Source organism: Maniola hyperantus, chromosome 12 (assembly GCF_902806685.2).
Source record: "Maniola hyperantus chromosome 12, iAphHyp1.2, whole genome shotgun sequence".
In the NCBI taxonomy this organism is placed as follows: domain Eukaryota; kingdom Metazoa; phylum Arthropoda; class Insecta; order Lepidoptera; family Nymphalidae; genus Maniola; species Maniola hyperantus.
In genome coordinates, this window is record NC_048547.1 from 13,242,514 (window position 1) to 13,261,281 (window position 18,768).

At 38.4% G+C, this 18,768-nt stretch overlaps 2 protein-coding genes across 2 annotated transcripts in view; one reads left to right on the forward strand and one right to left on the reverse strand.

Moving 5' to 3' along the window:
• Positions 1-18,768, reverse strand: part of CenG1A (Centaurin gamma 1A) — a 306,864-nt gene that overhangs the window by 131,260 nt on the left and 156,836 nt on the right. The window lies entirely within an intron of this gene.
• Positions 1,589-2,796, forward strand: LOC138403139 (uncharacterized). Its single transcript, XM_069502386.1, has one exon. It carries the CDS (start codon positions 1,589-1,591, stop codon positions 2,726-2,728), a length of 1,140 nt encoding a protein of 379 aa, XP_069358487.1. The 3' UTR covers positions 2,729-2,796.

An 18,768-nucleotide genomic window follows, 5' to 3' on the forward strand; every position in this document is an offset into this window, starting at 1 on the left:
ACAGGCCCAAGCCGAGCGATGGATGGCTCATTTATTGCGTTACAGGCCCAAGCCGAGCGATGGATGGCTCATTTATTGCGTTACAGGCCCAAGCCGAGCGATGGATGGCTCATTTATTGCGTTACAGGCCCAAGCCGAGCGATGGATGGCTCATTTATTGCGTTACAGGCCCAAGCCGAGCGATGGATGGGTCATTTATTATTGACGTCGAGAGTTTCACTTGCCTTTATGTGCTCGTGTCTGTTTCCTTTCTGAAATGAATGGCGTTTTGTGATGTATGCGGTATTTTTGGTTACAAGTGACTCTGTCACTGTAGAGTTAATGTTTTTTTTCAATCCATCATGGATCGATTTTCCTTGAAGGTACGCGTGGCTGGAAAATCGATTTTCCTTGAAGGCAATAAGTTTCGCGTGGCAGAAAATTAGTGGTAGAGAATCTAGAAGGACTTTCCATGTTTTTAGAGTTTTACATCAGAAACGTTGACCAAGAGCACTCCTTGTGAGTGGATTTAATTGTCTGTGGACGCTACAGGTAAGTCAGTCACCTGTCCTAGTTAGTGTGTCAGTTAGTCCCGGGATGAGAAAATCTGAAATTTTGCACAGAGGTTCCCTTTACAATATAAGTTTTTCCTTTACAAGGAATAAGGTCGGATTTATCAAAATTCCCACGTGATAGGGAATAAAGAGGATATATATTTTGGCGAGCGAAGCTGCGGGCGGTCGCTAGGATAGCTATAACGTGTATGAGGTATTCGTGTGTTGTACATACACGACATTTTTATCCCAACATTCAAGGGTCACAAAAATGTGTCCCTCACCGCGACTGAAACACATAAACGCAATTTTACATTCCTACCCTCTTACCCTCCTACCCTCCTACCCTGTCCGACCCTCGTGCTATCAAAATTCACAGCGTGTGGTCGTCATCAGGACCCTTTCAAGGGTAAAACACACGAAATTTTATACATAATATATTATTATGATATGACCGCATGAAAAAAAGCCTTTCATGTAAAATTTTAAGGTAAGTTACATACCGTCTAGAGGGCGCCTCGATGTGCACTTGTTTTTCTTACGTGTCCCGTAAAAATATAAGTTTAAAATTACTTTTTTTATGTTAAATTCCTTATAAATGTATTATTTAGAGTCAGATATTAGTGGAAACTCAGTACTTGTGTAAAAGTGACCATGAAGTCCTGTGTTAATGAAAACAAGCCGTGATAATAGTGCACGAACGAAGGGTTAGCGGTTAGTGACATCTCGACTCGATCTAACGTTTCAATTGGGTTTTATAGTTAAACTAAGAAATAAGTACTTTCCTACATTGTAATAAATCCCAGTTATAGTACGTAATAACTAAAAACTCCTTACAATACGCTACTGAAGTAATACCTAATATGAACTTTCCGACCGGCAAACTCGAGTCAACTTTATTTTCAACCCACCCGTGTTAGTCGAAGTGCAAATCTATTACGCCGGACTTCAATGTAAACATACCTACCTACCTGCCGTTGATCGTCACAACTAAGTGAACACAGCGCGTAATCATTATTAAGTTGCATAAGTTGTGTAATCTCACGCTACCAAAAATGCCCAAAATAGGATTAGAATGTAGTAGTGGTTGTGGACGTCCACTAGTGGAACAATCCCTTATGCAGTGCCGTCTGTGTAAATTATCATATCATTGTGAGTGCTTAAACATAAACCCGCATCAGTATTCAACACTATCCAAGGACTACTTGGCTACCTGGCAGTGCCCCTCGTGCTGCAATGTGTCTCGGCGGCACAGAGGTAACCGTGAGAATACTCCGGTTCGCAGTTCTGCAGTTGCCCCTGTCGAAGAGACCACTTCCTCCAAACCTCCCGAGCGAAATCCCACTCATGCGGATCAAGACTGGCGCGCCTTCGCACAGGAGCTTCAGGGTATGCTCCATGCATGGCGCCAGGAAATCGACGGCTCCTTAAACCAAATTAGGGGTGACATAAAAACTGCTTTTTCTGAACTAAAGTTAGAAATACAATCACTGCGGACGGAACAGGCTAGCATGAGGAGCGCCTTGACCAGCCTGACCACCGATGTTACGGAACTGAAATCATCAACTAAATTTCAAGCTGAGCAATACGGTGACCTGGAAAAAAAAGTACACGATCTTGAGGGACTTAAGAAGGAAACGCAGGTATCCAGCACCCTAGTCTCATCGTTAGAATACAAAATTGACAGCTTAGAACAACAAGCAAGACAATGTAACATCGAGATCTGCAACGTGCCTGATAAGCGGAACGAAAATCTCATATCTATTCTGGAAGCAATAGGAACGACTATTAAATATCCGATCCTACAGAAAGATGTCGTCTCAATCCACCGTGTGCCCCATGCCAACCAGCAAAATAATAAACCTAAAAACATTATCGTGAAATTTTCTACGCGCATCCTACGGGATAACATCCTAAGTGCATTTCGCAAAGCGAGAGGTGTGAAGAGCGATCAATGTGGCATCTCTGGTCAATCACACGTCATATATATGAACGAGCATCTCACTCTGAAAAATAAACAACTTTTTCGCGAATGTCGTGAGGAAGCGAAAAAATATAATTATAAATACGTGTGGATCAGAAATGCCACAATTCTCGTTAGACAGAATGATACCTCGCCTGCGTTCTCTGTACGTTCTCATAACGATTTTGTTAAGTTTAAGTGTCCTGGCAAGGTTAGTAGAATGGAAACCTAATAAAAATCATTCATTAGACAAAAATTCATCTCTGTACTCTCTAATTTGCACAAATATTTTGATTGTTTACCGTGTAGTTTACAAAATAAGGGCTATTTTTAATTTATCCTACATGCACTACATTGTGAAAAGTATATTAAAAACATTTTTAAGTTATGAAGTCAGCTTATTTCTGCTCAATTCCTCAATTATACATAAATTAACCTATACTTTTTATTACTGTCATAAATACCTGAGATTTTTTCATAACAACTATAGCATAATATATAACAGATTTTGTATGAGTTATTTTTATGTTATTCTTAAGATATTATACCATATTGTTATACCTACCATAATTCTATTAAATACATCTTTAAAAGTAGATCTTACTGAAATCATTATATATAATATAGTAGTTATTATCAGTGCTATTATTCTCAAACCTTCATACCCGTACTCATACAAAGAAATAAATAATCAAGTCAATTATTATAAACAACGTACCTACCTATCTTCACGTGGGTACTGTAGACCTGCAATACCACTGCTTTACTCAATTAGTCATCCCATCATAACTACTCTAATAATTACCGTTGCTCCGTCTTACTGTAACAATGTCTGCGTTGCCCCGAATATAATATTATACTTGTACTCATATATCAAGACGAATCAAATCTTCTTAGTAATATTTATTTATAAATATATCGACAATGTATAACAACAATATAATAATATACTATCAAAACTGTGGGGGTATTCGTAGTAAGCTACAGACTTTGCATATGAATATCTTGGCGAATTCATATGATGTTATAATTTTAACAGAAACCTGGCTTGTACCTGAAATTTACGATAGTGAATTCATCGACCAACGTTACGCCGTGTTCAGGTGCGATCGTGACCGTGTGGCCACTAAAAAAGCGGATGGCGGAGGCGTCTTAATAGCGGTACTAAAGAGTCTAAGACCATCTGAAATAAATATACTATAGATAGTCATGGTGACACATTTCGATATATAGAACATGTTAGTGTGGAAATACCTGGCAACAGGTCCTCCCCACGCCATATTTTCTCAGGTGTTTACATTCCACCCAACTCGTGTTTAGAGGCATATAAAGGCTATTCTGATATGATATTAGAATTAATGAATGAAACTAACGGGGATAGTTTTTATATAGCCGGTGATTTTAACCTACCATACGCGACATGGATTCCACATGGTAATGCACTAAAGTGTGACAGTATGAGCCCGGCATGTATAATATTACGCAATTTTATGTCTGCATTAAATGCCTCTCAATTCAACCATATTCGCAACTCCTATGGTCAAGGCAGAATTTTGGACTTAATATTATCAACTAATGACTGCACCGTCAATAAACCCGATGTTCATCTACTGAGTGAGTCAGTACACCACCCACCACTTATAATAAGGACAGCCGAGTTGGATATTCCTCTCACACGACATAATGCTCCCAGGTACAATTACCGACAGGCTAATTTTGAAGTTATTAACAAAAGCTTAGAAACAATACCTTGGGAGTCCTTATTTCTTAATCAAAATGTCGAAAAGACACTTGAAACTTTTTATGAACAAATTTACAGGATAATAAAATTACACGTTCCCCTTAAAATAACTCGTTCTAAATTCCCGATCTGGTTTACACCATCACTTATTCACATCTATAAGAACAAGAATAATGCGTGGATTAAATGGAAAAAGTACAACAACGTATCAGACTACGAAATTTTTTCTACTTATAGGGAAAGGTTCAGGATACAGTGTGCTAAATGCTTTGCCGCCTACACCAAGTCGGTAGAGGACAGCGTGTGCACTAACATTAAATACTTCTTTACATATATTTCCAATCGAAAGCGTAATGCAGGGATTCCTTCCAACATGAAGTACAAATCTAAGCAGTCTCGCGACCCGGAAGACATCTGTAATATGTTTTCGGAATTCTTCCAGTCCGTGTACGAACCCTCATCACTATGTTTTGAGAAATGGTCTCCTCCGGATGGAGATTCCTCTAACGAGTTGTTATTAGACAATCTGTTTTTTGACTTGGAACAAGTGCGCAGGGCATTAAAATCCCTGGACGCTTCTAAAGGCCCAGGCTCCGACAACATTCCTGCGCTTTTCCTCAAAAATACGTGCAATACCATCTGCAAGCCTGTGCACTTCATTTATAATAATGTCTTAAAGAAGCTATCGTGCCCAGTGTTTGGAAACAAGCCAATATAATGCCCATCCATAAAAGTGGTTCAAAAAATGATGTTACTAACTACCGTCCCATTTCCCTTTTATGCATATTATCCAAGGTTCTAGAAAGACTAGTACACAATGCAATATACCCGCTTCTACGTAACATTATAATCCCCGAACAACACGGCTTCGTCAAAGGTAAATCAACCGTCACCAATCTACTATTATTCACAACCCACCTTTTCGAAAGCCTAGATAGGAGTATTCAAGTTGACGTCATTTACACTGACTTCTGTAAAGCATTTGACAAGGTAGACCACGAATTATTGCTCCAAAAGATTGCTTTCAATGGTATTCGCGGCAATCTCCTGCGGTGGTTCGCATCGTACATCTCACGTAGAAGTCAACGCGTCGTCGTTAACGGCTTTAAGTCTGACTGCGTATCTGTAACATCTGGCGTGCCACAGGGTTCAATTCTAGGGCCGTTACTCTTTGTACTTTATATCAATGACATACACCACTGCTTTAAACATTCGAACTTCTTGTTATATGCGGATGATTTAAAAATCTTCTTACAAATTAACAATGAGTCAGACTGCAATCTGCTTCAAGAAGACCTCCACCGCTTCACGGATTACTGTAAAACCAATAAACTACATCTAAGTCTCCCGAAATGCAATGCCATAACCTTCACCAAAAATAAACATACTACTAGTTTCTCTTATACGTTAAATAATGCAAAATTATTAAAAGTCTCCTCGCTTCGTGATCTCGGCATTCAACTCGACTCAAAATTGCACCTGGATGAACACATAAACAAAATCGTCAATAATGCTTACCGTCTGTATGGATTCGTGATGCGCTCTACGAGGGACTTCTCAAGACCATCTACGTACCTTCACTTATACAAGTCATTAATAAGACCCCAGCTGGAGTATGCCTGTTGCATTTGGAACCCTCTATATGATAAATACAGAAACCAGCTTGAGAGTGTCCAAAAGAAGTTCCTTCGATCAACGCATTACAGATGCCATCGCTCTAAACTGCCATATATTAAACTCCTCAAAACATACAATCTCCTAAAACTTGATTCTAGGCGCAAGCAGCTTGAGGCAATGGTGTTGCATGGTCTGTTTCACAACAAATTTGATTGTATTGACTTGGTTAGTAAATTATCTCTTAACGTTCTCAAGTACGCAAATCGACGACAGGTACGTTCTTATAATTTATTCACGGTTAAATTCTGCCGAAACAATGCTGGAGTACGCTCACCTATGCGTCGACTTGTGGACACTTATAACAAAAACTTCGACGAAGTAGACATTTTTGCCCTGTCTGAAGGTAGATATAAAAAGGCTATTATTGATGTTTTGAAAAAAGAAACAATAAACGATTAAAAATTTTTCAATTCACTTATGTAGAACAGTGTTATGATTATGTATTTTTGTATTGAATGTCTCCCTTATTTTGTAAATAAGACTTTTTTTTTTTATTAGCGCGATTAGTTGTTTAAATTTTTATGTATAGTTTAGTCGTTTGCTTGTATTTTTATATTATTATATATATGTATGTATTGTATATGTTTGTTAATGTTGTGTCGCCCTAGTTGTTTGTAGTAAGCTGTGGATAGTGTAGTGGATTACATATTTATCAATTTTGTTAGATTTAAGTCGTACCTAGTTTTAACTTTTAATATGCAATTGTTTACTGTCCCAAATAAAAAAAAAAAAAAAAAAAAAAAAAAAAAAAAAAAGTTGCTCATAACACACTAACTTAGGAACTATATTTTCTTTTAAAGCACCTACTAAAGCTAGGCGCTTAAGTAGGTACTTTAGAACATTCGCCTAACGCATTCGGCCCCTATATATAGTCGAAATTCCACGGTCTCGTAAGAAACGATTTGCTTCCTCATATTTGTAACATGCACAAGCCGTAATTTAAAAAAATTAAATCATGACTGCTTTTTGACAAAAAACTAACTAAAAAGCTTTTTTATTTTCATGGCAGCCATTTTAAATATTTTATTATTTGTTTCATAAAGCAGCAATAGAAATACACATTCTGTGATATGTAGTGATGTCAGCACTAGACTGAAGTTTCGAGCTGATGATATATTTTTATTTCGTCTGACGTCAAAATCACGTCATTTCGATGTTAATGAGACATGGTTCCAGCGCAATAGCAATTTGCGGGACTTATAATAGATTTTTTTTTCATTTAACGTACGTAAAAAATTCATGCGGCGTAATCAATTTCCGTAATAATTGCCCAATTAGTGTGTTATTTTTTTCGCTTTTTCATCGAATTCCTTCGCCGAACTGATTCTCTTCCACCCGTTTAATGCTTAATTAGTCGGTTAGCCGTGTTTGCTACGGTTAATTAAAAACATTACCGCCGCTAACGGTCGATTAGGGAGCGAAAATGTTCACAAGAATTTTGTGGGTTAAAGCTAAACCAAAAACTGGCTAATCTATTATACAATGTTAGAAGTGGAAGTTAATATTTTAATTAAGTTAATTAACAATATTATAGTTGCGTACAATCTGCGTGGTGATTAGCTAACTCAGTGTCTAACACTGAATGATAGCCATAGCTCTTTCATTTACATTGCTGCTTCATTGAGTGATACTAAAATAATTTATCGCAGCAAACCTTCAATGGATTAATAATAAATGTCAATTGAGCTACCCGGCTATCATTCAGTGTTAGACACGAAGTCAGCAAATCAGTAGGCTGATTTTGGTTATTCTGAATTAACTAATTTTAATCCAATCTAACTGACTTTTGGTGACATAACTTTAAATGATCGCCCATTGAGATAATAATATATTATGTACAGGTATGTTGCCAACCCACGCGACCCAAGTCGGTAACTGGATGGGTGACCGACTTTGGAGGTCCAAAATTGGCCTTTTTGTTTCCTCCGTGCCAGGAGAACACGTTACGTCCCCGGTTATTATCACTAACATCTGATAATAATTGGAAAAGCTAAGAATCGAAATCTCGTACTCTTTTTAAGTGTTATCCCAAGAGAACTCCTGCCATTATGTGATTAATGGAAAGGAGTCGTGACCCTCAGCAATGAGGAATCAGTACCGTTATTATAGATACGAAAGTGTGTTTGTTTGTTGGTTTGTCCTTCAACGCCGCAACGCGAACGCGGTGTAACGGATTGACGTAATTTTTTGCATGGGTATAGATGAAGAATTGGAGAGTAACATAGGCTTTTTATCCCGGAAAATCAAAGAGTTCCCGAGATATTTTTAAAAAAACCTAATTCAACGCGGACAAAGTCGCGGGCATCAGCTAGTCTGATAATAATTGGAAAACCTAAGAATCGCAATCAGGTACTCTCCGTCTCGAGTTGTATGCGGAAGGATCTCGGAGCACTATTATCCCAAGAGAACTCTTGCCATTATGAGATTAATGGAAAGGACTCTCGATCCTCAGCAATGAGGAATACGACTATAAAGATAGAACCTAGCTGGACTGTAACTACGAGTATATGTGGAAATTTTAAACTATCGAAAAAGTTAGCAAGTATAATGCAGATATCTATATTAGACTCACGGTAGATACCTACAAATGACAGGTACAGTGCAAGATTGAGTCGCATCGAATTTTTCGCCTCGAGCTGGAATATGGGTCACTCGTTTGGAAATATATTGGAAAGTGTAATTGCACGTATGCTCCCGTTATACAAGATGGGAGATACGGGAACGTTATACAAGATGGGAGATACGGGAGCGTTGTTAGAAATTGAAACAAAAAAATAGCTAGGTAGAGGTAAAATTGCACGTTCCGGAATACTCACTAAATTCATCAATCAAAAAAAAACCAGCCAAGTGCGAGTCAGACTCGCGCACCGAGGGCTCGGTACTACAGTCGTATTTTTTCGACATTTTGCACGATAAATCAAAAACTGTTATGCGCAAAAATAAATATAAATATATTTTAGAATTTACAGGTAAAGCCCTTTCATATGATTCCGCACTTGGTATAGAATTTATCTTACTCAAAGTAAGATAAATACTAACTACTTGTTCATTAACACATTTTTTTGTCAATGTAACCACAGATCCACGGTTTTTAGACTTATTCCTTTACTTGTGCTATAAAATCTAACTACCTGCCAAATTTCATGATTCTAGGTCAACGGGAAGTACAAGGAAGGAAGGAGGTCGTCAATCATGATGATGATGGTGATGCTGTATTTATTATTAAATTATATATAGCCATGGAGTAAAGGGAATATTGAGAGACGAAAGGCACTGAAACGTACCTACAGGCGTGAATGAGTTAATATCGCCCGCTGGCGAGAAGCCAATTTCATTAACGCTCGATTGAAAAAAAAGTACTTTTGTAAATGAACCATTAACTACTTCCATTAACATTAACTACCATTAACATTAACTACCATTAACATTCTTCTTCTCAATCGTTCACTCTTGACAGAGTGGTCGTGGCTATGGATTCCTCACTGCTGCTCGTGCGATCTCCCTCCAGCGACTTCTGTTGGTGGCATTATGTGCACACACGGAGACAGGTGTGTTTGTTGCAGAGCGGATTAAGTCCGTCCACCTAGTTGGGGGTAGTTTACATATTACATACAGTATTAATTAAGGTCTACTAATCCATACTTATCTACTAGGTGGACGGACGACATCAGGGGAGTCGAAGAGAGCCTTAATTTGAAAAGTTTTGCATAAGGTCTGGTGTTTATTAAGTGTTTATTAAATAACTGAAAAAAAAATTGCACATCTAAATTGGCGCCATACAGCCGCCATATTGAATTTTGTCACAAAAATTATAACGTGTCACTTCAGATGACGTAAGAACGGAAGATACCATCCAAATCGGGCATGTTGGAATAAATAAACTCGAATTCATATAGTACGTGACAGGTCAAGATGGCAATCCAAGTATGAGGCGGGGGACGCCTCGCGCACCCGCACGTTACCCGCGCTATCTCGCACCGAGTTAGTGCGGAGGCTGTGCTGGTGTGCAGGGCGTCCCTACCCCGATTGCCATCTCGACCTGTAACGTACTATACATACATAAACCCTGAAAACATTACACTCCTTTTTTTGGGTAGTCATGTAAAAAGTAAACTAAAGTTGACAGCCAAACAGTTTGTATCCAATACATGCAATCCATTCAAATTCCCATAACAGTGTAACAATATGGAGCGTTTTCCATTATGAAACTGTCGACAACATCAAACATGACATGGAATAAATACGGTAGGTAGTCAAAATATTTTTACAATGGATCTGGATGGCGTTCGAAATTTAGTTTTTGTTTTGAGTTTTCATTCCATTTGCAGACGTCGAGGAGAGAGGGTGTCGTTCAGGTTGATTGAAGTTTTAATTAATTTTACTTAATTGTACAGCCTTTATTCAAACTGAGTACTGTACACTTTTTGATTGTAAATTGTTGAATTTGTAATATATAAGACTGATGTAACGGTGTTACGAGTAATTAACTACGTAAATTTAAAACTAAAGCTATACGAGTGTTCCAAACGCGTCCTTGTCTGAGAAGAGTTCAATAGCACTATAACGTAAATCAAGCAGTAAAAAGTCAACGTGAGTTAGTTATTAGACCATAGAGTCACAGCACGCTATCACTACCCTTATTATAAATGTGAAAGTGTGTTTTTTTGTTGGTTTGTTGGTTTGTCCTTCAATCACGTCGCAACGGAGCAACGGATCGACGTGATTTTTTGCATGGGTATAGTTTAAGACCTGGAAAGGGACATATGCTACTTTTATATCCCGGAAAATCAAGATTTCCCACGGGATTTTCAAACACCTACAATCCACGCGTACGAAGTCGCGCGCATCAGCTATTTTGAAATAAAATGATAAGTATTTATTTAATGTAGGCAGTGGCGTGCACAGTGTTTGAAGCCAGGGTAGGCATTAGTTAGGTGAAAACCTGTTTACTGGCAGGTCATAATGAAAAATATGCATTGAGCCATTACAACTGGGGTAAGCACTGCATTTATGCCTTTATGACCTGCACGCCACTGAATGTAGGCCAACTCTTTTGGTACTCATGAAAGACTCTACCACCAATTCCGTAAGCAGTTTAGAAAATATGCGCTCAAAAATCTTTTAACCTTTTGCCTCAGGCAAAATCCTTATCAAATTATATAAGCAATATTACATTATTCTACGCACTTCATAATTCGTATCATAAAGGTAAACGTACATACGTCCTCAAATAGCTAAATTCCTTTGTAATACCGAGACCATATTTACAGCAGATGTTTCACATAAAGTAACCTCAGCGTCAACAACACAACTTCTACCTTCGTGTACAATATTATATCAAGGTAATGTAACTTCTGGCTGTATAGTTAAAAGATCTAATATTGCGTGATATAATTTTCGTTGTGAGATAAGTGTGTCAGTACGGTCATCGGAGAATTAAGGGTTATGAAGGGAGATATGTGGCGTGTAATGTTCAGAGGCCGGTGGTTTCGGATCGTTTACTCGCTTGCGGTCACTTTTATGAAAAAATAAAACATAATTTTACTGAGGCTTATATTTCATCAGAAGAGCCACTTAAAAATAAAGATATAGATAATTAGTTTGTATCTATGTAGAAACTAATTATATCTTGAAACCAAAGGGGTATGGCAGTTTAATAAAAACTGCCATACCCCTTCCAGGTTAGCCCGCTCCCATCTTGGACTGCATCATCACTTACCACCAGGTGAGATTGCAGTTTAGGGCTAATTTGTATCTGAATAATAAATAAATTGAAAAAAAGTACATGATTCTCAAAGACAAGAAGATGTATTCTCAAAGGTGTGTGAAGTCTACCAATCCGCACTTGACCAGCGTGGCAGACTATGGCCAAAACCCCTCTCACTCTGTTAGGAGATCCGTGCTCTGTAGTGAGTCGGCGATAGGTTGATCGTTATTATGTACTTACATAATTCTTGTGATGTCTTCTCGTCCGAAATTCCTCAGTGCTTGAAGACCAAAGTAGTCGAACATAGCGTATTGCCAGTGATGATTATTTATAGATCTGAGACATGCTCTCTTATTTAGCTTACTATGGCCTCATATGAAAAATCAGAGTCACTCAGGGGGCAAATGCGATAGAGAGAAATCTATTGCTTGGTTGGTCAGTTAGGTTAGGACTTAGGTTGAAAATTCTCGTCGTGACCAAATCAGAAATGAGGAGATGTTTTTTTTTTAGGGCGCGTATATCATATTTATATCTAAGGATAGTTCATTTTGAGAAGAGACCCGTGCTTATGATGATGATGATGATATCCAAGGAACTGTCCGCCTTGTTTCCGCTTTCCGTCCTTGAGCTATTAGAATAGGTACAAAGGCGTTTTAGTCCAAGATAAACCCAGACCAATAAAATATATCGTGGAGAACGCGATTTCATTATTTTGAAGCAATAAACTGGAAATGAAATTGAATGCAGCTCAAACACGCGATGTTTTAAGGAACTAAAGTGGAAATTGTTATAGGTAAGTACACACAAATTTATTTCTTGAATGGACCCTTTTGAAATTGATAAATTAATGTGCTAACATGAGCACAACCGGTTAATCAAAGGTCGAAAATGCGCCAAAACATGTTTTCCAAAGAATATCATCAAATCTAATGTCGCTTTATGTGACGATTTACAATATTCACATATGCCTTTCTTCCATCGAAGTACATACTCGTAGTTCAAATTTAGGTTTAGTTATTACCAGATTAAAATAAGTTACCAGATCCAGAGAATCGTTCCTTAACTCCAACATTAAATAATATAATTAATGGAACTTGTTGAACAGTTATTTTAAAATGTTTATGAGGTTTCTTTACAATTTTTGGAACAGAATTCGATTGATTATTCCCGCAATTCCCCGAAATAGCAATTCCCACAAATTGCTAATGCGCGTGGCCGCCATTTTAGTGACGTCACTGGTAGCACTAGACTGAAGTTTCGAGCCGATAGTATATATTTTTATTTCGGCTGACGTCAAAATGGCGACACATGGTTTCAGAAAAATAGCAATTGCGGGACTTATACAACGTCACATAATAAATAGTTTAGGTGAATAAAACATAGGTTATGCCGTTTACTCTCATGCTCACGTCATCCATTATCTTCACACTGTTTAGTCCGTAAATAGTATGCGGTCGCTCTGATGTCCCCGGATGTAGTTTCTTCATGTAACAACAGGTGGCGCTTGTTGGTTTTTATATCGCGCTTCCTAGCAGTAGAGCTGGAATCATAAGATCACAACAATCGCATACAGCGCGCAAATCGGTTCAGTAGTTTGAACAGTATTTTTGAATTGTTGTAGTCTAGACTTTAGTCTTTACTAACACATAAAACTCGTAGAAGTGATAACTTCAATGTTCAATGTAATTTGCAAAATGTCAATTGAATGAAACGCTATTAGCTTATTCCCGCGACTTCGTCCGCGTGATGAACTACTCAATAATCAATTATCAAACCCCTATTTTACCCCCTTAAAGGTGGAATATCCAAAAATCCTTTCTTAGCGGATGCTTACGTCATAATAGCTATCTGCATGCCAAATATCAGCCCGATCCGTCCAGTAGTTTGAGCTGTGCGTTGATAGATCAGTCAATCAGTCACCTTTTCCTTTTATATAATATTTAGAAAGATAAACAAAGTTTCATTCATTCAAAACGCAATTTATTAAATACTAAAGTATAACTTATAAGTGTATATGAAATAGACCACAGTTCGCGACAGTTAGGGAATTTCTAACATCGAGGTTTCGACGACATTGGCAGGCGTCAATGGTTTAGTACCTACGTTTGACGCAGGCAGCCCTAAAGTAGCCCATTTTTAGGGTTCCGTACCTCAAAAGGAAAAACGGAAACCTTATAGGATCACTTTGTTGTCTGTCTGTCTGTCTGTCTGTCTGTCTTTCTGTCAAGAAACCTACAGGGTACTTCCCGTTGACCTAGAATCATGAAATTTGGCAGGTAAGTAGATCTTTTAGCTGACATTTGGGGAAAAATCTGAAAACCGTGAATTTAGGGTTAGATCACACAAAAAAAATTAAATTGTGGTCATGAACTAATAATTAGTATTTTCAACTTTCCAAGTGAGTGACTATATCAAGTGGGGTATCATATTATGAAAGGAAAGCACCTGTACATTCTAAAACAGATTTTTATTTATTTTTATGCATCATAGTTTTTGAATTATCGTGCAAAATGTCGAAAAAATACGACTGTAGTACGGAACCCTCATTGCGCGAGCCTGACTCGCACTTGGCTGGTTTTTCTTTGATAGTTGCCTAATAGGCCATATGACGGTATGGCAAATAATCAGGATCAAACTGAGAGTTCTATCACCTTAGTTCACTCTGCCTCAGACTGACTAGGACTATATAGAACCATATCGTAGAGTCACACAGGTAGTCTGTCCACATTTACATTTCCATTTCGAACAGACCTGGTAGTCTTCCAAGTTCGCACTGAAGCTTACTCTGGAGCTCACAAGTCTTAAGTCGTCAGGGTAACATGTTCGTAACATGTTCATTAACATATAAACTGCGTCGTCTGCTGCAGCGTGGAGATACGAGACGTATGGGGACACTGGAGGCTTCCAAATTTGGAACCATTTTGTTACTGAGCTTGCACTTGCGTGCCAAATCAACGTTTCTTTTAAGAATCAGTACCCTTATTATAAATGCGAAAGTGTGTTTGTTTGTTGGTTTGTTAGTTTGTCCTTCAATCACGACGCAATGGAGCAACGGATCGACGTGATTTTTTGCATGGGTATAGTTTAAGACCTGGAGAGTGACTTAGGCTACTTTTTATCCCGAACTAGCGGATGCTCGCGTTACCAAGTCGCGGGCATCAGTTAGTATATATTATTAAGGCGAATGTGTTTGTGTGTGTGTGTGTGTGCGTGTGTGTGCGCGCGTGCGAGGGAGTGTGCGTGCGTGCCCGACTTCGCACGGGTGCAATGCAGATAATGAAAATGGTTATTTTATAGAAAGACATCATTTTCGACGAAAGCTGACTTACAGCTTGATTTCTTCCGACATACATCTCGAACAATTATCGTCATATTTCAACAATTTAACACCAAACAATATTGAACGATACATACAAACCTTCATTACTCCATCTATCTAAACCGGAATTAACATCGTTGCGTAGTTTTAAAGATCTAAGCGTAGGTACATCGACTTTGTTTTATATGTATGTATTGATTAATAAATATTTTTTATTTTACTTTACACAGAATTTAGCCCCCAAATCTTCAAGTGTTCATAAGTTTCAGTGTGTAAGAAGCCTTAGTTAAAGACCTACTACGCATCGAATGCTATTTGATTGGTCGAGCGTCTTATAAAAATACCTCGCTTAAAAAAGTTTATTTCTATTATTCCATAACAAAATAAGCGAATTAATGTACAAAGGAAAATGTTTGCTTTTATACTGTAAGACAAATATTGTGATTAAAGGAATGTTTTGCTTCAAACACAAAATAATAAACAAGTAAGGGTCGGGACACATCACCGCGGCGCGGCATTGTCGCCGTCGTAACAGTCGCAATTCAGAGGCATCTTACGACAAAAAAGAGACATTTTCTTACGAGATAGATAGATTTAAATGATAAAAAAGCTTGGAAATCCGTTGCCTTGAATAAAAGACTTTAACTTTGATATTACTGTCTGTGCAAATCTAGGAGTAAACTGCTTCCATTGCGCCGTACGTTACCTCTACGTTTCGACCATATTACCAAAATTAAGTAGCAGAAACACTTTTTCTAGATAAGAATGGATCGGACATGAGTGTGATGGTGGAAACTGCTTTTATGTATTTCGTCGTAAGATGCCTCTTTTCGCTATACCATGATATAAGTAGGTACGACGGCGATGACGGGCGATGTTGTGCCGCGGCGATATGTCTCGACCCTTAAGTCCGTACGTAAACACGGCTTTCTCCAAAGAATCCGATACACGCTTTCGTGTGGAAATTTTTCACATTATAAAGTTATTCGCGAAAGCTCACGAAGTATTTTGGAAATCGTTAAAGTAAGAAAACATTTTGTTAACATTACTTGTTCTGAGGGACTTTGAAATAATGAAAAAGATTTCTTCGAGTTTGTTAGCTGTTCGATGCAGAGTTGCGTAATATGCGAACTGAACACGGACGGCTTTATTACTCAAAAGTTTTTTTTTAAAGAATATTAACCATGTTAAATGACTAATATTCCCCTTTCCTCTCCAATTAAGCGTCTGGCTTGTGCTACGAGTAGGTACGACAATAGTGCAACGGGCGGGGTTTGAACCGTCGACCTTTCGGTTTTCAGTCCACTCCTATACCGGTTGAGCTATTGAGGCTCTATTGAGAGCAGATGTTATACGCCTCGCCACTCGCCACTTCTCCCTGCTGGCCGACAGCCTGGTACACTCGTGCAAAGGACGGCCCACAGCAGACTTAATTTGGTCGGTCCATCGCATGGGTGACCTTCCTCGTCCTCTGGTACCCTCCACCTTGCCATGCACGACAAGACGCTCGATGGAGTCACTCTCACGCCGGGAGACGTATCCGAAGGATTTTAATATGTGACTCTGTACTAACGCCGAAAGTCGTTTTTAATGCCGAGTTCTTGGAGTATGGAGACGTTGGTACGAAATTCGGTACATGAGACTCTTAGCAGCACCATGTGGTGCTGGAGGCGACTAATAGGATTCTCATGCACACCATGTGGTGTGGATCTGGTGCCGATATCTTAACCACTTATCACCATTTCACATAAAACCAAGCAACAATTAAACAATAACTTCCCAAAAACATCATACCACATTCACAGCGCCTCTGTATTCACTGTGAATACAAAATGGCAATTGAATTGTTAAAGAGGATCGAATTGGCAATCAAACCGCGCTCGGGTACGTCCTGCAGATGGGTCGGTTAAATAGTTAAACCGCACGACGACGGTACTGGCTTTTAGAGCCATTTGCGAATGGAAATTAGGCCACTTTTGCCCCTAAGCAGTTTTTGCCGTTATCAGTGCAAATTAATGACGAATACCCTCACCATTCATAAAACTTTCATACAGCAGTGAAGATAACACATTTTTATTGTTTTGTAGCAAAAACATATTACAAAGGAACAATAACTTCACAAAACATCATATCACATTCACATTTCACAGTGAATCTACATAGATTCACTGTGAAATAGGAATTCACTATATTCACTGTGAACATTCACTTTGTATCTATTACACATTATTATGGTTACATACAAGGAACCATCTACTGAACTAGTGTACCGAATTATGACAAAGAAACAACTCCTAAAAACATTATAACACATTCACAGTGAATATAGATTCACTGTGAATACAAAATGGCAATTGAATTGTTAAAGAGGAACGAATTGGCAATCAAACCGCATTCTGGGTACGTCTTACAGATGGGTCGGTTAAACCACACGCCCGCGCCGGTTTTGGCTTTCAAACCCATTAGCAAATGGAAATTAGGGTATTTTAGCCTAGCTCTGAGCTGTGCGTTGCAGTTTTTACCGTTATTAGTCCGAATTGATCATCGAATATCCACAACCAAACTGACATACATCACAATCTAACTGACAGATTCGCATTTAATCTTTTAGCAACGTGGATTACTCTGGTTTTCAATTCGGTAAAATTCTGTGTTAGCATTAGCAGTGATAAAACATTTCCCACAAATATTGTACATAGGTAAATATAAAATCAATTGCCGAAGATCATTATTCTAACTACAGTCTAGAGTATAGCTACGTATTTAGAACTTTTTAATTCCCCGGGATGCAAGCTATCTACGTAGACCTTTTGTTAAAATCGGTTGAACAGATGGGCCGTACAAAACTAGCAGACAGACAGACAGACATACTTTCGCATTTATAATATTAAGTGTGGAAGTATGGATAGTATGGATATGGATGAAATCTCTAAGGACGCATTTTAGATTTTCGATTTTAGATTTTCAATATAGTTTTAGAGTAGTTCTCACTGATATGTGGGCACTAGGACCTAGGTTCAACCCACACACGAATTAATTTCACCTTAGGAACCATTTGCGAATGGAAATTAGGGGAACGAGTACAAAGCTTAGTGTTTCTGTTTGTGACGTATGTATGTGCAATGGCCGGTACACATTATTCAAGTAGCATTCCAAGTTCAAATGCAGTGATCTATGCCAGCGCCTTTACTGATAAAAAAACCAGCCAAGTGCGAGTCAGACTCGCGCACCGAGGGTTCCGTACTACAGAGTACAGAGGTTATTCAAAAGCACTTGTAAAAGTTTACTTGAATAAAAATATATTCTATTCTATGAATTTAGCAAGCAATTTGCAAAATGTCGAAAACATACGACTGTAGTGTAGTACGGCTTGAAGTAATACGAAGTAGAGGGGGATTCCAACATCAATGAATGTACCACTTACCAAAAACTAATTTTGTTATCAGTGATATGATTATCTCTAGATTTTCTACACCCTAGTGTCATAATTCTATGAGTGAAATACGTTATTACAGGCTCGTCGTTTTAAATGGATAACGCGTTATACGCCACTACTGGCGCCATCTAGTTCACGATAATGCAAAAATGGCATTCCCTGGTTTCATAATCAACCCATCGCTGGCTCACTGCAGAGAAGGTGTCCTCTCGGAGAGAAGGGTTTTAGCTATAGTCTACCACGCTGGCCATGTGCGGATTGGCTTAGGCTGAGAACATATTTTTTTTTAATTTATAGACTAGCACTTGGCTGCAACCAGACCTGATGGCAAGTGATGTTGCAGCCTAAGATTGAGTGCGCTTGCCTAGAAAATACCTATTCACTGTTGACTT

What these genes read in the sequence shown, in the direction of transcription:
- LOC138403139 (XM_069502386.1), top strand. Translation starts at nt 1,589, where the DNA reads ATGCCCAAAATAGGATTAGAATGTAGTAGTGGTTGTGGACGTCCACTA.